This window comes from Citrus sinensis, chromosome 3, assembly GCF_022201045.2.
Source record: "Citrus sinensis cultivar Valencia sweet orange chromosome 3, DVS_A1.0, whole genome shotgun sequence".
Taxonomy (NCBI): domain Eukaryota; kingdom Viridiplantae; phylum Streptophyta; class Magnoliopsida; order Sapindales; family Rutaceae; genus Citrus; species Citrus sinensis.
In genome coordinates, this window is record NC_068558.1 from 35817121 (window position 1) to 35834065 (window position 16945).

Below are 16945 nucleotides of genomic sequence, written 5' to 3' on the forward strand. Positions count from 1 at the left end.
AATGGAGGATCGTGATGCCATACTGGACGATCTGAGGATGCAGTTGCTTCGTGCCCAGCAGCGGATGAAGCTGCAAGCTGATCAAAAGCGCCATCATGTAGATTTCAATGCAGGTGATTTGGTATTTCTGAAACTAAGACCTTACCGGCAGCGCTCCCTCGCTCAACGTAAGTTTGAGAAATTAGCTGCACGTTACTACGGTCCATTTAAGGTTCTTCAGCGTATCGGGAAGGTGGCATACAAACTAGAACTGCCACAAACAGCAAAACTCCACCCTGTCTTTCATGTTTCACAATTGAGGGCAGCACTTGGTGTGTCATCCTTTTCCCCCACTATCCCCCCACAGTTGACTCCTGAGCTTGAACTCGTGGTGGAACCTGAAAAATTGTTGGGAGTTCGTCCTAAGGTTAATGGTCAATCCGGTGAAGTGGAGGTGCTGCTCAAATGGAAATCCTTGCCTGAGTTTGAGGCAACTTGGGAGGATTTTCATCTGATCCAACAACAATTTCCCGATTTCCACCTTGAGGACAAGGTGAAAGTTTGGGCGGATGGTAATGTTAGGCCACAAGTGCGTTTCACATATGCAAGGCGCAAGGGTAATTCTGGAAATACCCATCGTGGCTGACGTGGCATTAAGTAGTATAGAGAGAGGAGTTTGTTATGCATTTCTGTTAGTAATAAGTTGATGGTTTTCGGTTTTGATAATTTGTTAGAGTTTTTTCTGTTATTCGATTTTGGCGTAGAAGTGAGGAGGTTATATGGGAGGAGCTGGTTTTTTGGGGAGGGTATCCAGGGAATTATTTTGTAGTGAGCTTGCTCATTTTGGGAGAGATACCAAGCCTCTCGAATGCTTGGGTGTTTTGGGTTTATTTCTGTTGATAAATACAAATTTCCCTACTTCCAACAACACTCTGCTCTCTACTGGGTTGTTTATTTAACCATTTCAGTTCTGGGCGTATCACAAAGATTTTAGCTGCTTCAAAATAGTGCCAAGAATTACAGAGTGGCTTTGTGTTTATCTACCCAATCAATTACACTTTGTTTTTCTGCGTTCAAAAGTGTAAAGGAGATTTCATAAGAACATCTCATTCAGTGCTCATTCCATGCTATGACCTTTTTTTTTTATCAAGGCTCCTGACTTTTCTTTTTACACTTCATCACAACAATCATACATGGAATATGATGAAAATCTATCAACTGTTAATTTACTTTAAATAACATTACAAATCCCAACAAATGTAATTTTTTTCCCTACAGATCATCTTCACTGATGGTAGTGAAACAATTTTGAAGGTGCAATTGCAATTCAGTATCTTCCCACTCCAAATCATCCCACCAACTCTTCTCTGCCTTAATCTCCATAACGGAATGCTTTAAGTTGGAACCCAAACCAATATTCTTCAACCTAGGGCAATCATAGAAGCTGACATATTCTAGTGAAGGCCAAGCACTACTCCAAATGGTAACCAATCCAGGCAGAAAATGAAGTGTTAACTTCTTCAACCTGGGAAGTGCAGTGCAACCAGAATCAATTATCTCACCTTCAGATATGATTTCTTCAATGGCTGGACAGTCTTCAACAGTCAGATCTTCCAAGTTAGACATGAAATGAATCATGAAGCCGCTGAAGACAAATTTCAGTTTTGGACATGCATGCACTGACAAAATTCTTAACCTAGCAAAGCTTCCATTTGGTACACTTCCCTCACATATGTGTGTCAAATTCCACAAATGATGAATACTTAGATTCTCAAGGCTTGGAAAGATGACCGTAGTAAGCTCCTTGCCATCCACAACTGTTTCAATCTTTGGGCATTCACTTATTATACAAAATTTTAAGCCGTTGATACTCCTGGCCCCAAAGTCTGACAGACTGTTTATGTGAAGGTGATTATCTAAATAGAAAGCAGTACAGCAAGCTAATATTTGAAGAACTGCATCAGGTATATTCTCACCATTTATGAATCTCAAGCACTTGCCCTGTTTATTATAATCAAATGCCACTGCATCTGGGACCCGAGAGACAATGTTCTTAATGTCATGGCCAACAACAATTCTGAACTCAGTTAAGCATTGAGCATTCCATGCTACGCATCTTTGGAGAAACAGTTCAAGGAGCTTTATTTCTGGGAAATGAAAACAGAGAGAACTCAACTCTGTCAAATTGCAGACCTCAAGTACAACGGATTTGACATCCTTATACCACCGTTTATCTCCAGGGTATACAACAATACTTAAAGTTTTCAATGCATGAAGCCTTGATATAATCCCACTCGAAATCAACTGAGGTGGCATTTTCACATACTCAACGTTGCAGATAGATCCATAGAAGCAGACTTCCAAGTGGGTCAAACATGCCAATCCACCAGTTTCATCAGGTAATTTGCTAATTTCCGTACCTCGGAGATCAAGCACCTCAAGATTTTCAAGCGATCCAACATCAGAGGGGAGAGTAGATAGACGTTCACAATCTCGTACAATGAGAATTTGGAGGTTTTTAAGCTCAAAAAGTGTTTTCGGCAAGCAGTTGATTCTGGTCTTGGATAGGTTCAAAACTTTGAGAGAAGTCATGAATTGGAAAAAGGACATGGGTATGACTTTCAGCTGATAGTTGCGTTGAAGGAACAACACCGAAAGTTCAGAGCAACTTGGCTTCTCAGGTAGAGTGCACAACTCATTATCCATCAAAAATATGAATTTAGCTTGTTCCCACTCCTTCAGTGAAGGGGGTTCTGTAAGACCTGCACCAGCTCTCAATAAGAAACGATGACCTTCAGGCACTTTGAGTGTCCTGGATGAAGAACTACTTGCTGAACTTGAAGTCTCTATCAATCTAGAATAAGCACTCAACAGAATCTGACTATCTTCTGAGACAGATAAGATCCCCAAAGCTAAATCTCTGATTAAATCATGCATTTTGATGGAATCACCAGCTTCAGTGACTTGCAACAGAGAAGCACCTACTAGAATATCAATTATATCCTGTCCCCTTTTTCGTGCATCACCCAAACTCCCAGCAATTACACCTTCGTGGATGCAATTTTCGATGAATTCAAAAACATTAACCTCTTTATCTTCCGGAAACAAACTAGAATAAAGGAGACAACTCTTGGTGTCAAAATCCTTCAATTGGTCAAAGCTGAATTTCAACAGTTGGATTACCTCCTCAATCGTTGCATTCGCAATAGACTTTGAGAATAGCTTTGATGTGTGCTCCCACACAAGAACATTATTTTCCTCAGTTAAAGCCCTTCCTGTAACAATAATCAACAATGGCAAGCCACCACAGCCGTAAACTATAGTTTGTGCAAATGGCTGGATATGTGGCAATTCAATGACTCGTCCCACTTGTTCATAAAACAGCTCCCAAGCTTCCTTCTTAGAGACAGTTTCCACTTCAATCAACTTACTTGCATCCATCTCAAGACAAGCACCCACTGTTCTAGATGCCACTACAATCTTGCCGACATTTTCTGAACTGGGATCAGGAATTCCCACTTCCTGTAAATTAATCTGCTCCCAAACATCATCAAGTAGCAACAAAAACTTCTTCCCATTTAAAAAATGGAATAACTTTTCCGCAACATCAGAGTCAGCTTCAGAATCTTCACAATAAAGTGGTAGCTGTCTTAGAACATCATTTTGGATCTTTCTTACACTCCAATATCTTGAGACAGTCACCAAAATGATCACGTCAAATATGAGTTTTGTTTTTGGGTAACTGATCAAGGCTTTCAAAACAGTAGTCTTGCCAATCCCACTAATTCCATGAATGCCAATTTTTCCTGCTTCAACGCCACTTATGCATTGGAGGATCTTCAGTACAGTTCTCTCAGTTGATCGACTGACAAACAAGCCGAATTCATGCCACCACTGATCTGTTTCAGTTTTAGAAGAAATCTCTGCCTCAGCTTTAACCACAAGTGGCATTTCATCTTCTATTCTAAAAGGAGAAAAAGTTACTTGTTCTGCCGCAGCTACATTACTTGGGCCTGATTTGAATGTTACTACTCTGGCAGTGGAACTAACTTCATTTTGAGAAGGAGCAGTTTTAAACTCCTCCCTGTGCACAGGCAGCATCCTTTCATTTCCATCTGAGAGAGTTTCCACAGTCCCTGATGACCACGATTCTACTTCACTAGAAGAAAGCTGAATTTCAGATTGATCCATTGTCCGTGTATCAATTTGTGTTGGACATATCACCTCATCTTCTGTCACAGGTTCTACATTTGATGCAGAAACCTGATCTGCAGCTGACAAAGATTTTGTAGATGCAGTAGGCACAGTTTCAATTGGCATCCGAACATCACCTGATATATCATAAGTCAGCTCATCTTTATCTCCAGGTACCGGCCTACTTCCTGTATAAGCCTCGACCATAGATCTAAATGATGATGTTGAAGAGGTCAATGCCTCTGTACTTGCTCTCACACTTGATTTACCTTTTCTTTCGGCCTTTCTTTCTGGGTTCACAGTCATAAGCTTTTCAATGTGTCCATATGTACTGCTTCCAACTCCTTGACTGGTTAATGTCTTTGTTTCCATATGTGATGATTGGGCCACTGAATCATGCAATACTTTAGTAGGCACAAAAGTTTCTGGTTCAGTAACTCCCACATGCTTTTCATGTCCCTCAACTGAGGGTTTTGAGTCACTACATCTCATTTCTTTCCATTGTGCAGCTTTCTCTCTCTGTGCATGTACTTCTACACTTGATTCACCTTCTGTCTCAGCTTTTCTTTTCTTGTTCACATACTTAGTCACTTCAACCTGGCCGTGTGTCCTGCTTTCAATTCTTGGACTGATTAATGCTGTTGCTATCTGATGTTGTGCATGAGATATTGAACCATGTGCTGATGCAAGATTCTCTAAGTGGTAAGTAACGTCATTAAGTGCATTCATGAGATCACCATGCGGTAGTTTCATGCATGAACATAACACCCCATGTGATTTCTCCTCATTTAATTTTAACATATCATTCACACGACTTTCAATTTCCCTCTCCTTGGAAAGCCATTTCTGATAATCCTTTGTTTGAATTGAACCCAGCATTAATTCTTTAATTTTTTCTTCCTTAACAAAATCTCTCATATCATACAAACCTTCATATTTCTGAATAAGCAATTCAACATCCCTTCCATGCCATTTTGAAGGTGCAATTTTCCGAAACAGTGAAACCACAGGCGAGATCAGCACGGACCAAGTAAAGTCCATTTCACCTGCAGTGTTCAAACAAAGGATAAGGAATTTAAAGCCTGATACATTGTAAATAGTATGCAATACTTTGCGTCACAACTACAATTGTAACAAAAAATTTATACAATTTCCATCAATTTACGAGATAAGGTTGTCTAAATGAACTGGGTGCAGATCCATACTTATTCTCATTTGAATGATATTTTATAAGTTCTCTGCGGTGCCAATGCAAGAGAAGCAATAACATCCACATTAATTAATATAGAAGATACACAAATTACACTTGATTGGTTTACGAAGGTTTCTCATACAGCAAGTTGAGTGTCTTAAGATTTAGAGCTAAATTTGCGAAGGCATTGTAGTGAAATTGAAGAATTTGGGAAACTTCCGCTCTCTTTCTTTTCAGTGAATGGAGTCAAAGGTTCAATGATTGAAAGATTGGTCTCAAGAAAATATAGTGTTACAGGAACAACATCCAAAGTATAATGAAAGACTAACATGGAGCATCTAGATTGGTAATGTAAGGAGCCATAAATTGAACAGCAAACAGTTAACACTCTATAAATATGATTCTAGTCACATGTTTCCGTCTATTTGTATAATACCCAGATGGTAGATGAACCTCACCTAAAAGCATGTTTACCATCATTTTCCGAAGCCAATTTTCCCACAAAACTAAAAATTGGAAACATGCTTGGTAAGATATCTTGTGAAATAAATATGGAAAACGAATTTTGCCTTTTGCACTTTTTGTCAAAAGAACAGCATTTGGAAAACATAATCATCGGCAACCAAAAAATCACTTGAATGGAATTGTTTGATATTGAGGTGGTACTATGAATTTTTAATCAATCACAAGTTGCCGAGTGAATAGTTGTACTTACCAATCACTTCTTAACTACGCTGTGCTTTCAAAGATAAAGCACAAACATGCCCAAGTATTACTCTTAACTAATGACTACAATAATAACAAAAACTAAAAGTGGACGAATTGTGTCTTCATAAACTATCGAGCCCATAATTTGGAGTGCAAGCCAAAACAAAATCAAAAGAAGGATCCTTTCAAAATTTCAACTAACCAGAAAGCTAAAACCGCACTTGGTGGAGAGAAAGGTCCGAACCGACGTCCTTCTAATTCGTAAGTTGTGACAAAAAGTTTCTCGATGTCATCTTAATTCTGTGCTGAGCTTTGCTCATCTGTACGATTTTGACTTTTGACCTTTCAACTGTCGTTTTATTCAAAAATCAAAAAGAAAGAAAAAAAAAAAAATTCTGAGTTGCTTTTTGTCTAAATATATTTTAATACTTTGAACTAGACTATCTTGACGAAGTCCCGACTCCGCAACAATTTCAAAGGTCTTTTTTAGAAAAAATTTCAGATTTGCACCAAAGTTTGCTGGAAATTTGAAAATTATCATTTTTCACTATAACCGAAGTTCGAAAATTTTCTCTTTTTTGCAATATATATGCGACGTCATAATATTAAATATACAAATTAATCTTGTAACGTCATAAAATAATTAATATTTCCCTTTTAATTTTCGGACGACCACTGATAATTTGTGATTTTCTTTTTGGCATTTTCAAGTTTTTTTTGAACGTTGGATGTAAAATTCATTTTTTTTAAATTTTTTAAAGCATAATAATTTTATTTATTTTATATTTTTATAATTCATCATAGATATTAGTTGATATTTAAGTATTTAAGCCTAAAATCCATACTAAAAAAAAATAATTAAACAACAAATTTTTTTAAAAAAACTTATAATTATTAAATAAGAAATATTAAATAGACGCGAAGTCAGATCTAAATAACTTTCACATTATAACATTTCATAACAATTTTAAAAATTAAATTAATTAAATATATTTTAATTCTGCAATTTTTTTTAATTGCATTATGTAGTTACGTATAAACTTAGGTTGAGTATTGTACGTCGTTTCAATAGCAATATTATGTAAAACTCGTTTCGATTTCGTTAAGAATTTGCAGGCAAACTGATAAATACTCTACAACCCAGCAGAAACAAATTATTCCTAATTTAGCAATTTGGAATAAAATAATATATACATATACATATACATATGTGTGTGTGTGTGTGTGTGTGTGTAAAGTGTACCATTCATTAACAGTCACATGCTATGTAAAATCAAATATGAAAATTGAAATAAATTATCCTAGTTCACATGCATCTTACTATATTTCACTTCAAATAATAAATAAATAAAGGATTTGACTCATCACATCTAAATTGTGAAGAGATTTGATTTACAATTTTACATTGAGGCACTTGGAATACTTCGAAGAACTATTGCTCAGGAACAATCAAGGAGTAAGTAATCATTGTTCTTTTTTTTTTTTTTTAATCCTAAATATTATGATGAAGTTACAATTGGGATGTTTTTGAGTCTTCTAAAGCCCAATGCCTTCACCCATGTTTGTTTTTTTCACGAAGAGAAGCACCTGCAAAATTAACAAAATTTTAACTTGATAAGAAACCAAATTGAAACAGGCAACGGTGTACATCATTATATGGAAAACTATTCATTTACACATAAGACAACAAAAGATTTTGTCAAACAGATTTTGCTAACATACCTGCATCAGTCTCTGTTGGTACTTCATCTGCCATCAAATTCAATGTCGTCATCGATACCACCTCCATCTGAGTCAATTGGATCGAATGATTCATGGAGTGCATTCATCGGCAGCTGTCTCTCTAACTGGGGACATTTTTTTATTACCAATCTTTGAAGCTGGCCAAGGAATTCAATGCTTTTGGGTGACAACTTCAACATTGGACAACCCTCTATAGACAGCTCTAGCAGGGAAGAATGTTGGCCCATAATGTCAGGGATATGGACTAATCTTGGACACTCTACGATATCTAACTTCTGTAGGGAACAGAACTTTTCCAGGCTCATAGGCAGAGACTCCAGTTTGTCACAATGCAGAATACTGAGATGCCTAAGAGAAGAGAAACTCTGCATGAACACAAAAAGAGACTCCAGATTGTCACACTCATTTACCGTCAGTTTCATGAGAGAGTTCAAGTTTCCGGTCTTATCAGATAAGCAGTTAAGCTCTGGAAAGTTGTCGACAACAAGGGAGGAAAGTGATGGAAAACGAGATAATGAGCACACTAGCTTCTCATTGCTGTTGCATAGAGCTAAGTTCTTAAGATTTCGAATAAATGGTAAAGTGTTCAACATACTGCATCCTTCAACTACCAGTTTCTCCAGGCAGGGGAATGGTTCTTGCATTCCATCAAATTCGTCTGTTCCCTCCGTCATTTGGCCTTTCCATTCCATCAAATTAGGCATATCAAAAAGCTGGAGCAGTTTCAATGATGGAAATCCTCTGATAGCATCATTTCCATAAAATTTGTAGCCTATAATTTGCACAGCAGACATCCCTTTCACATAAAGATCCTTAAGGTTTGGTAGTTGCCCCAGAGGTGGAAGCTCCTGACAAGTACAATCAACAAGAGAAACCTTCACTAGATTGGGGACACCTGAATTCAGCCATGAAGGAAAGACGGAACCTCTGTAGCCTTTTAGATCCAATACTTTGAGATTGTGGGGTGGCCTAAGAAATTCTATAAGAGCCTGTGCTTTGTCATCTCTCATTTGGGCATTCCGACTCCATGATAATCCTAATGAACGAATATGTACTTTATCATGTAGCTTTGCTTCTTCTGCATCAACAACATTTTTCAAGTTCTCAAGATTCTTAATCTCTAATCTTCCTCGAAGGTCAAGCAACTTTAGCTCTCCAAGGCCAGCACAGAAACGTTGCTTACCCAGAATGAAGGCTGGCAATTTCCGGAGTGGCCTTAGTTTCCCAATCCCTAATGGCATGTGAGTCAAAGAATAGCATGAACTGATATCCAGAGTTCTAAGGTTTGTCAACTGACAAATACCTTTGGGTAACTCTTCAAGGTTGTAACAGTTGGAAAGATCCAAAGTCTGCAGATGCTTCAGCTTACTGATGGATCCTGGTATCTTTCGTATATATGTATGAGATAGATCAAGATACCTCAAATGTTTCAATGTACCAATAGAGTCTGGCAACTTAATAATGCCACTTTGACCCAAGTCCAAAACCCGTAAACATTGAAACTCTTGACAAGGGAAAGATAAGTTTTCCATCTTAACAGTCAAGAAAAGCAATGTCCGCAGTTTTCTAGCTCTTGGAATTGTTGATGATGACAAATCACCAACCAAAGTGCAATGCCGGATATCTGTATGAATATTTTGTGAATCTCGAATTGACACAATTGAGTATTCAACCCCCGCAGCCAACTGAGCAAGAAAATGTATATAATCATGAACTTTGCACATTACTACTTCCCCAAAAATACCCCTCACTATGTTATCAAAGAATGAGTGCTGCAATAATTCCATGAAGTAGTCATCAGCAGTTTCTTCTAAGTCTTCACTTCCACTGTCCAATCGAATGAACCCCTCTGCAACCCACAAGCGGACTAACTTCTCCTTGTTTATCCAATAATCTTTTGGAAATATTGAACAATACGCAAAGCATTGTTTCAAATGCCAAGGTAGATTATCATAGCTCCGTTTTAAAACTGGCAAGACATGAGACTTAAATTCAAGCAACGTCCATAAATCACAATCCGCTACAGACAACCATTCTTCCTTGTCTTTGGAACGCAAAATGCTGCCAATAGTCTTAATTGCTATAGGCAACCCCTTGCACTTAGCAACAATTTTCTGACCAATTTCCTCCAACTCAGTGCTCTCATCTTCCACAGATCCAAATGCAAAATGCTTGAAAAGAACCCAAGAATCCTCACTGGACAAGCATGTCAAGTGTTGAGTTGGGACCGTGCCCATCATACTTGCCACACGACCAGAACGTGTAGTTACCAACACACAAGATCCTGAACCACCAACATTCAACCACGACAGCGCCTTCTCCATATTTTCACCATCTTCGTCCCACACATCATCCAACACAATCAAGAACCTCTTCCCCTCCAATATACCTCTAGCTTCCACCACATTCCCCTTCCCACGAATTATACCACACTCAACTTCTATTGCCTGACAAATTGCTCCCACATCAAGACTTTTCTCACCGACAGAAACCCAAACCCTGATTTGGAAATAAGATTTCACAGCCTCATCATTGTAAATTCTTCGAGCAAGAATAGTCTTTCCTATTCCACCCATCCCCACAATGGGAAAAATCTCAAGTTCATCTTCTTCATTATCTAAAACCATCATATTCACAACATTTGACACCTCAAAATCTCTACCAATAACAACATATTGATCAGATCTTACAAAACCCACATCAGAAATTGTTTTACTTTTTAGAAAAACATCAGGGGAAAATTTATAAAACAAATTTAAGAGCGAAACCAATCTTACATGAATGCTCTTAACCTCATGCTCGATTTTGGAACTATTCACAATTGATGATAACGAACATGTTGCTTTCTTATTCTCAGATTCCTCCCAGTTATCAATTACTCCATCGACATCATAAACGAGGTCTGTAAGAACAGAGAACCAGCGCCTGAGACTCGAATTCTCATGCTTATGGTCTGAATTTGCTTCATCGAGGAGGGCTCGTATTTCTGCTAACTTGACACGTATTTGTACGAAGCCTGTGCTCCTCGAAAGAATCCTGGCGTGTGAATCCAATCTGTTGCAGACAATATCGAGGAAAGGAGACGCTACAGTTTCCGCCATTGATAGGCAATACGTGAGAAATTGTCTTTGACGGGTGGACACGGAGAACAAGACAACATTTCGTCTTATACGAAATTTATGAAAATGACCCCAAATTATCAATAATTTACAAATTCGGCGGCTATAAAAGCATTTTTGACGATAATACTTTTAAATAAGACCGCGTCAATTGATTGATTCGATGGAATAAAATATTTTGAAAAATGAAACAGCAGCTGCTCTGTCCAGTAAAAGGTTCGGAATTATTTTTGAGAAGTTAAAAAATAATTTTGAAAATTTAATTTAATTTTAATATTTAATTATTTTTTAAAATAATATTTTTGGTAAAACATCGTATATTACAGTAGATTTTGAAAATAGAAGAAAGAATAATTTTTTAAAATTTAATTTTAAGAATTAATTTTATATTTAATATAATTTAATATATATCCTCGTATATATTATAAAATAAAAAAGTATTCTTATTAATTAGGAAATAAAATTATTAATTTTAAAGAAATTATTATTATTACTAATTACATTGAGATAACAAAATAAAAAATAAAATTAATAATATAAAATGTTTATTTTAGTATCAATTATTATATATGCACAATAAAAAATATTTTCTATATATGTTTATAAAGATGTAAATAAATTTTATTCATGTCCAATTCAATCATTTATACCTCAACAACATTTTAATAGTAAGATTTATCAAACATATATGACTATTTTCAAAATTCACAACACTTTTTAAGGTAAATTTTACTAAATGTTTAGCTGATTCTTTTTACAGTTAATTATTTTTATAGCATAGCTAGAAGTAGCCAACCGGCCGCGTTGTGCCCAATTTTTTTAAGGTCCAGTACAGCCTAGGCACAAGCCCACTTGTGCCATACTTGGACCGTGCCCAAAAAAGGCCCATCAATTTTTTTTTTTACTTTAAAGTTTAAACTCAGATGTCCAGCGTGCCTAAAATAATTCACATACCTGGCGTGCTTTATTCAAGCCCTCGTGTCTGACATGCTTTTGCAAGCCTATCAACCTAATAATAATAATAATAATAATAATAATTTTTATTAAGAAAGCAATTGACATTTTATTCTTAGTTTATCACAATTTCACAACTATATATTTAATTTCACAATAACCAATAATAATACAACAATACATAAATTTAATTCCATGGATCATAATAATGATTAATTAAAATTAAAATTACAATCTTGCGACAACAATTACAAGAAGTCACAACTAAGAGATATCCATTATAACAAATCACAAGTCACAACTTATCATAAAAATATTTAGTTCATAAATTTATTTTTTTGTGTATAAATATGAAAAAAATTCATTCACAAATAAAACATACCTCCATTAAATATTAACTAAGTTATGATTTCATAAATAAAATATTAATGTCGTAAAATTTTTTATTTATCATTTATAAAATCATGATATTTATAATTTTATTTATTAAAATCATGATATTTATTTATTCATTTAATAAATTGTAAACACAAAAAAATTAGAATATTTATTTAAACTAGGATTTAAATTAATTTTTAAAGCCTATTATAAAAAATATATTAAAAAATTTAATTTCTAGATATTTGTAAAATCATAACATTTTATATTTACTTTTCATTAAAAAATTTTACTTTGATATACTTGGGCTAACGTACTATTGATAGCCCACAGACTGCGTGCTAGCCCAACAATGAAGCGTGCTTATTACGTACTTTTTCGCGTGCTGTACTTTAACCTATCTCTAATCGTGTCGTGTTTTTAAGGCTTACGTGTGTGTCGTGTCGTGCCGTGCCGCGTGCCCTACCAAAATGTGCCCGTGCCGTGCCTGTGCCATGTTACGTGTTGTCCGGTCTATTGGCCATCTCTAAGCACAACTAATAAAAATTATTTTAAAAATTATAGCATTTCCAAATTTGCCTTAATTAACAAATGATATCTATCCCCATCAACTTTTTCGCTTGCCTATCGTGCAAAAATAGTGTCGATAGATACCTTAATATGACCATCTTACTTTTTGAGGATTCTTGCCAAAAATATTTTTTCAGCCGCAGAATGTAAATTGACAATACAAATACTATTTTTGACTTTGAATTACATGACTCAAAAATTTTAATTATATTAAAATTTAAAGTAAAAAATTTAAATTAAAATAGCTTAACCCATACTCAAAAAATGACAATTGATTAATATATTTATTTAATAAAGAAGTGAAAATTCAAAGATGCATATGAAAAAGTGCCATAAAATAGTTTTTTTCCCCTTCTAAGAGCCAAAAGTGGTTCTTGGATAGTGTTTATTCAAGAAAGACAAGAGGAGTGATACTTTCATCCCATGTTTAGTAGCTGCTCCAGAGAAAAGAGAGAGAGAGAGAGAAAAAAAAAAGAAAAAAAAGAAAAAAAAGAAAAGAGGGATTGTCAACAGTTGAGACGATGTCAAGGGGAAAAAAAATATTTGGAGAAGGTAATGTTAGAAATGTTTTCTCCACTTCTTTTTGAAATGTTTATTTGGTTGAAAACTTAAAAAGCATAACTTGTTAGCATTAGACATTTGTGTGAGGAAGGCCACAAAATCATATTTGGTGCATCGAGTTACGCATTTGCACGTGTTATTAAAAATATGAGTGAGGAAAAGAAGTGATTATTATTATTATTATTATAAATTATAGGGTATTTAATAAAAGAAGTTTAGTTGTTAAAGAATCAATTAATATATGTAATTTTTTATGAATCCAATCTATTCTCTAGAAGAAAGTTATTGTTGTTGATGATGTCAATATGAAAAAAAATGAGTGAATTATGCAACTCCCACACCACATACAAAAGATGAGGAACAAGTGGTGCAATAAAGAGAACAACTAGTTCCTTCCCAGCACACTTTACGATTCCACATGTCCTACGGCTGGTTAATACAACTACACATAATCTAGTTAAATTAGTTCTTGCTTTTATATATGTTTAAATGGAAGCTATTATATTTATTGTTTCTGACTGTTTATTAATTTATAAATTGATTTTTCTTTAAAAAAGAAGAAGAAGAGCAACAAGAAGAAGAAGAAATGATTTGACGATTTTATTAACATACTCTTAATGGCCCTGCATCCTTACAGCATAGTCCAAAAAGTTATTTAGGTTGTATGCTAGCAAGTAGCAAGTTCTATTAAGTCGTCGTGAACACTTGAGCTGACAGCTATGTGTGACTTTGCATTCGTAGTCCCAGCGAACAGTGAGAGTAGACGCACCTCAGATTCCAGAGGACGATGGCTACACGTGGAGGAAGTATGGCCAGAAAGAAATTCTGGGTTCAAAATTTCCAAGTTACAATATCCAGTCCCACTATCTGGCTTGATAGCCATGGCTGTTTAAAATTGAACATAATTATCTGAGACATGCAGGCATAACATGTGGGCAGTTTACTGATTAATTAACTCGTAATTTATTGCTTCTGAAATTGCTCTTACAGTCGAATTTCTTTAATGTATTTCGAAATGATTGACCAAGTAGACACAAAAAGGATAAAATTTATTCCGGAACTGATTGAGATTGCTTGATTATTTACATAAAATGTTCTTTTTATACAAGTACTTAGTGAAAGGCCAAGAAAGTCTCCTTTATTTCTTCACTTGGCCACGTATGAAAATGAAAGAATGTTTTTATAAAATAAAGTGGCAACATAGCCTAATCATGAAGTGTCTAACCTTCTTGTTGTTGGTTATTTTCCTTATGGGTCTCTTTCAGGAATTGCTAGGGGTGCAACCACGGACATTCGCATGGATGCCTTGCAAGGAAAGAAACTTCAGCAGCTCAGCGATGATCCGGTATCATTTGAAATTACATACCATGGTGAGCACACGTGCCAATTGTCATTGGAAAACCCACCAGTTCCGTCATCATTGCCGGAACTGGAAATCGCGCAAGGTGATTGGCAGCCGAAGAAGAGAGAATCTGCTTTGAAATACTTAAAGATATATGATTAAATGAAACACTTAAAGTTTCAACTAAAAAAATAATAATTTAAATTAAATAGTTGACATCTTTAAGGTGGTGTTTGGTTTTAAGAAAGGGGAGAAGAGGAGAAAAGAGGAGAGGAATGGAGAGGTGATGAGAGGAAAAGAATGCAAAAATTAATTGCTATTGTTTGGTTTCATATTAAATTTGAAAGGAAAAAAAATTACATATTTTTTATTTGGATAAATATACCCACTATCTTTAATGTTAATATTGTTAATAAATTAAAAATAATAATATTATGAATTAATTTAATCTAGAAATCACCTAATTAAATTAAAATTTTATTTTTTAAAATTACAACATTTGGCAATGGACAGCCGCCGTTGACCGCCATTTACCTCTGTTGACCTCCATTGACCGGTGGCGTTGACCATTGTTGACCGCTATTTTTATCGCTTTAAATGCATAATTATGATCAGAAATGGATGATTTACTCATTGGAAATGTTAATTTTGCAGAAAATACACTATATAGTTGGAAATATGAGAGTTAAATTTTCCCAAGCATTTAAACAAGACTTGAGGTAAATAACTACGTATATGAGCATTTCTAACCCTATAGAGTTGTAGATCGGCTCATGAGAATTCTATTGGTATCGGTTTTGATGATAAAGTGCGTCTCCAGCGAAACTCCGGCGACTCTCCGGCGACTTTTCGGTGAGTCACTTTACTGTTTTTTCTTTTTTCAAATAAGTTTATCCTATTAATTAAGAAAATAAATATTAATTATTTATACTTTAATTTATTTAAAATTGATTTTGTTTAGAGGATAATATTGGAATTTTTGTGTTTAAATAGATAAGGAATTTGAAATTCTTAGTCATTAATAAGGAATACAAATTTTTCAAATTGATAGAAATTAAATTTCAATTTCATTAAAGTTGGTCCAACCAAACAATGGAAAGTAGAAAGAAATCAAATTCTTTTCCTCTCCTCACTTCTCTACCTCCAAGCAAACATAGCCTAAGTGCATTCGTGTCTCTTATTATTTGTAAATAATTTTTCTGACTGCATGTGTTTGTTATACTCATTATTGCTACAAAAACGTTCCACTTTTTGTTATCGAAACTTTAATGTTTCTGGCTTATGGACTTCTGGTCCAAATATTTTACATTCTAGCTGTTAAGAGTAGTTCGTTATTGTTAGTTATGGCTGTTGACATGTCAGATGAGCTGGCTAATGTTAGTTATGCTGGTTGTAGTTTGTTAGCATTCTGTTGATGCATGTTTAGCTAAGCTCAACTCACGTGATTTGTTTTCCATATTAATTCAAGAGCTCTTATAACAATCATAATATAAATATAGTAATTCATTTTCTCTCTCTGAAGTCTCTGTTATTTTCTCTTCATTTTCTCAGATACCAAACACTTTTCTGGTATCTTAACTTGGTATCAGAGTTACCGATCTTCAATCTCATGGCATCTTCAAGCATAAACTCAAACATAAATTCTATTGTTTCATCATTTACTTTTACTTCTCCAATTAAACTCGATCGGTCGAATTATATGATCTGGAAGTTTCAAATTCTTTCATCTGTTCGTGCCAATGGTCTTGAAGATTTGCTCGATGGATAAAAAACCAGTCCAGTTCAATTCCTTCAAAGTGAGACTGAAAGTGCTTCTATTGATGCTGAGCTGAATCCAGCATATACCACATGGAAACGAAAGGATCAATTGCTGCTGAGCTGGTTGATGTTGTCTATCAGCATTGAGATACTGAGCCTTGTGGTAAACTCTAAAACTTCAATAGAACTTTGGACTAGTTTGGAGCAACAATTTGGATCTGAAACTTCAGCTAAGAAGGTTCATCTGAAAATAATGGTCAATAATCTTAGAAAAGGATCAATGACAGTAACTGAATTTTTTGGCAAGCTAAAAACAATTGCTGATGAGTTAGCCATTGCCGGTAACCCAATAAGTTCTCTAGATTTTCTTACTCACCTAATTTCTAGATTAGGTCAGCCTTACTATTCTGTTGTAGTTTATCTTAAAGCAAATCTTGATTAGATTTC

The 16945-nt window shown here is 35.1% G+C and overlaps 2 protein-coding genes across 3 annotated transcripts; both read right to left on the reverse strand.

The window, feature by feature from the left end:
- Positions 1–1070: 1070 nt before the first annotated feature.
- Positions 1071–6577, reverse strand: LOC102611577 (disease resistance protein At4g27190-like). 2 transcript variants are annotated; one of them, XM_006478541.4, is made up of 2 exons: positions 6276–6577; positions 1071–5219 (listed from the first exon to the last, which is right to left on the reverse strand). In XM_006478541.4, the coding sequence occupies exon 2, from the start codon at positions 5212–5214 to the stop codon at positions 1252–1254; it is 3963 nt and encodes a 1320-aa protein (XP_006478604.2). In that variant the 5' UTR covers positions 5215–5219; positions 6276–6577; the 3' UTR covers positions 1071–1251. The 2 variants fall into 2 exon arrangements, with proteins under 2 accessions (XP_006478604.2, XP_052293055.1); XM_052437095.1 differs by lacking the exon at positions 6276–6577 and adding an exon at positions 6081–6222.
- An 801-nt stretch (positions 6578–7378) lies between these two features.
- On the reverse strand, positions 7379–11010 carry LOC102611290 (putative disease resistance protein RGA3). The gene is made up of 2 exons (XM_006478540.4): positions 7796–11010; positions 7379–7660 (listed from the first exon to the last, which is right to left on the reverse strand). The coding sequence occupies exon 1, from the start codon at positions 10915–10917 to the stop codon at positions 7819–7821; it is 3099 nt and encodes a 1032-aa protein (XP_006478603.2). The 5' UTR covers positions 10918–11010; the 3' UTR covers positions 7379–7660; positions 7796–7818.
- Positions 11011–16945: the final 5935 nt, after the last annotated feature.

Bases quoted from the DNA above. Each gene is read 5' to 3' on its own strand.
- LOC102611577 (XM_006478541.4), bottom strand. From the start codon at position 5,214: ATGGACTTTACTTGGTCCGTGCTGATCTCGCCTGTGGTTTCACTGTTT.
- LOC102611290 (XM_006478540.4), bottom strand. From the start codon at position 10,917: ATGGCGGAAACTGTAGCGTCTCCTTTCCTCGATATTGTCTGCAACAGA.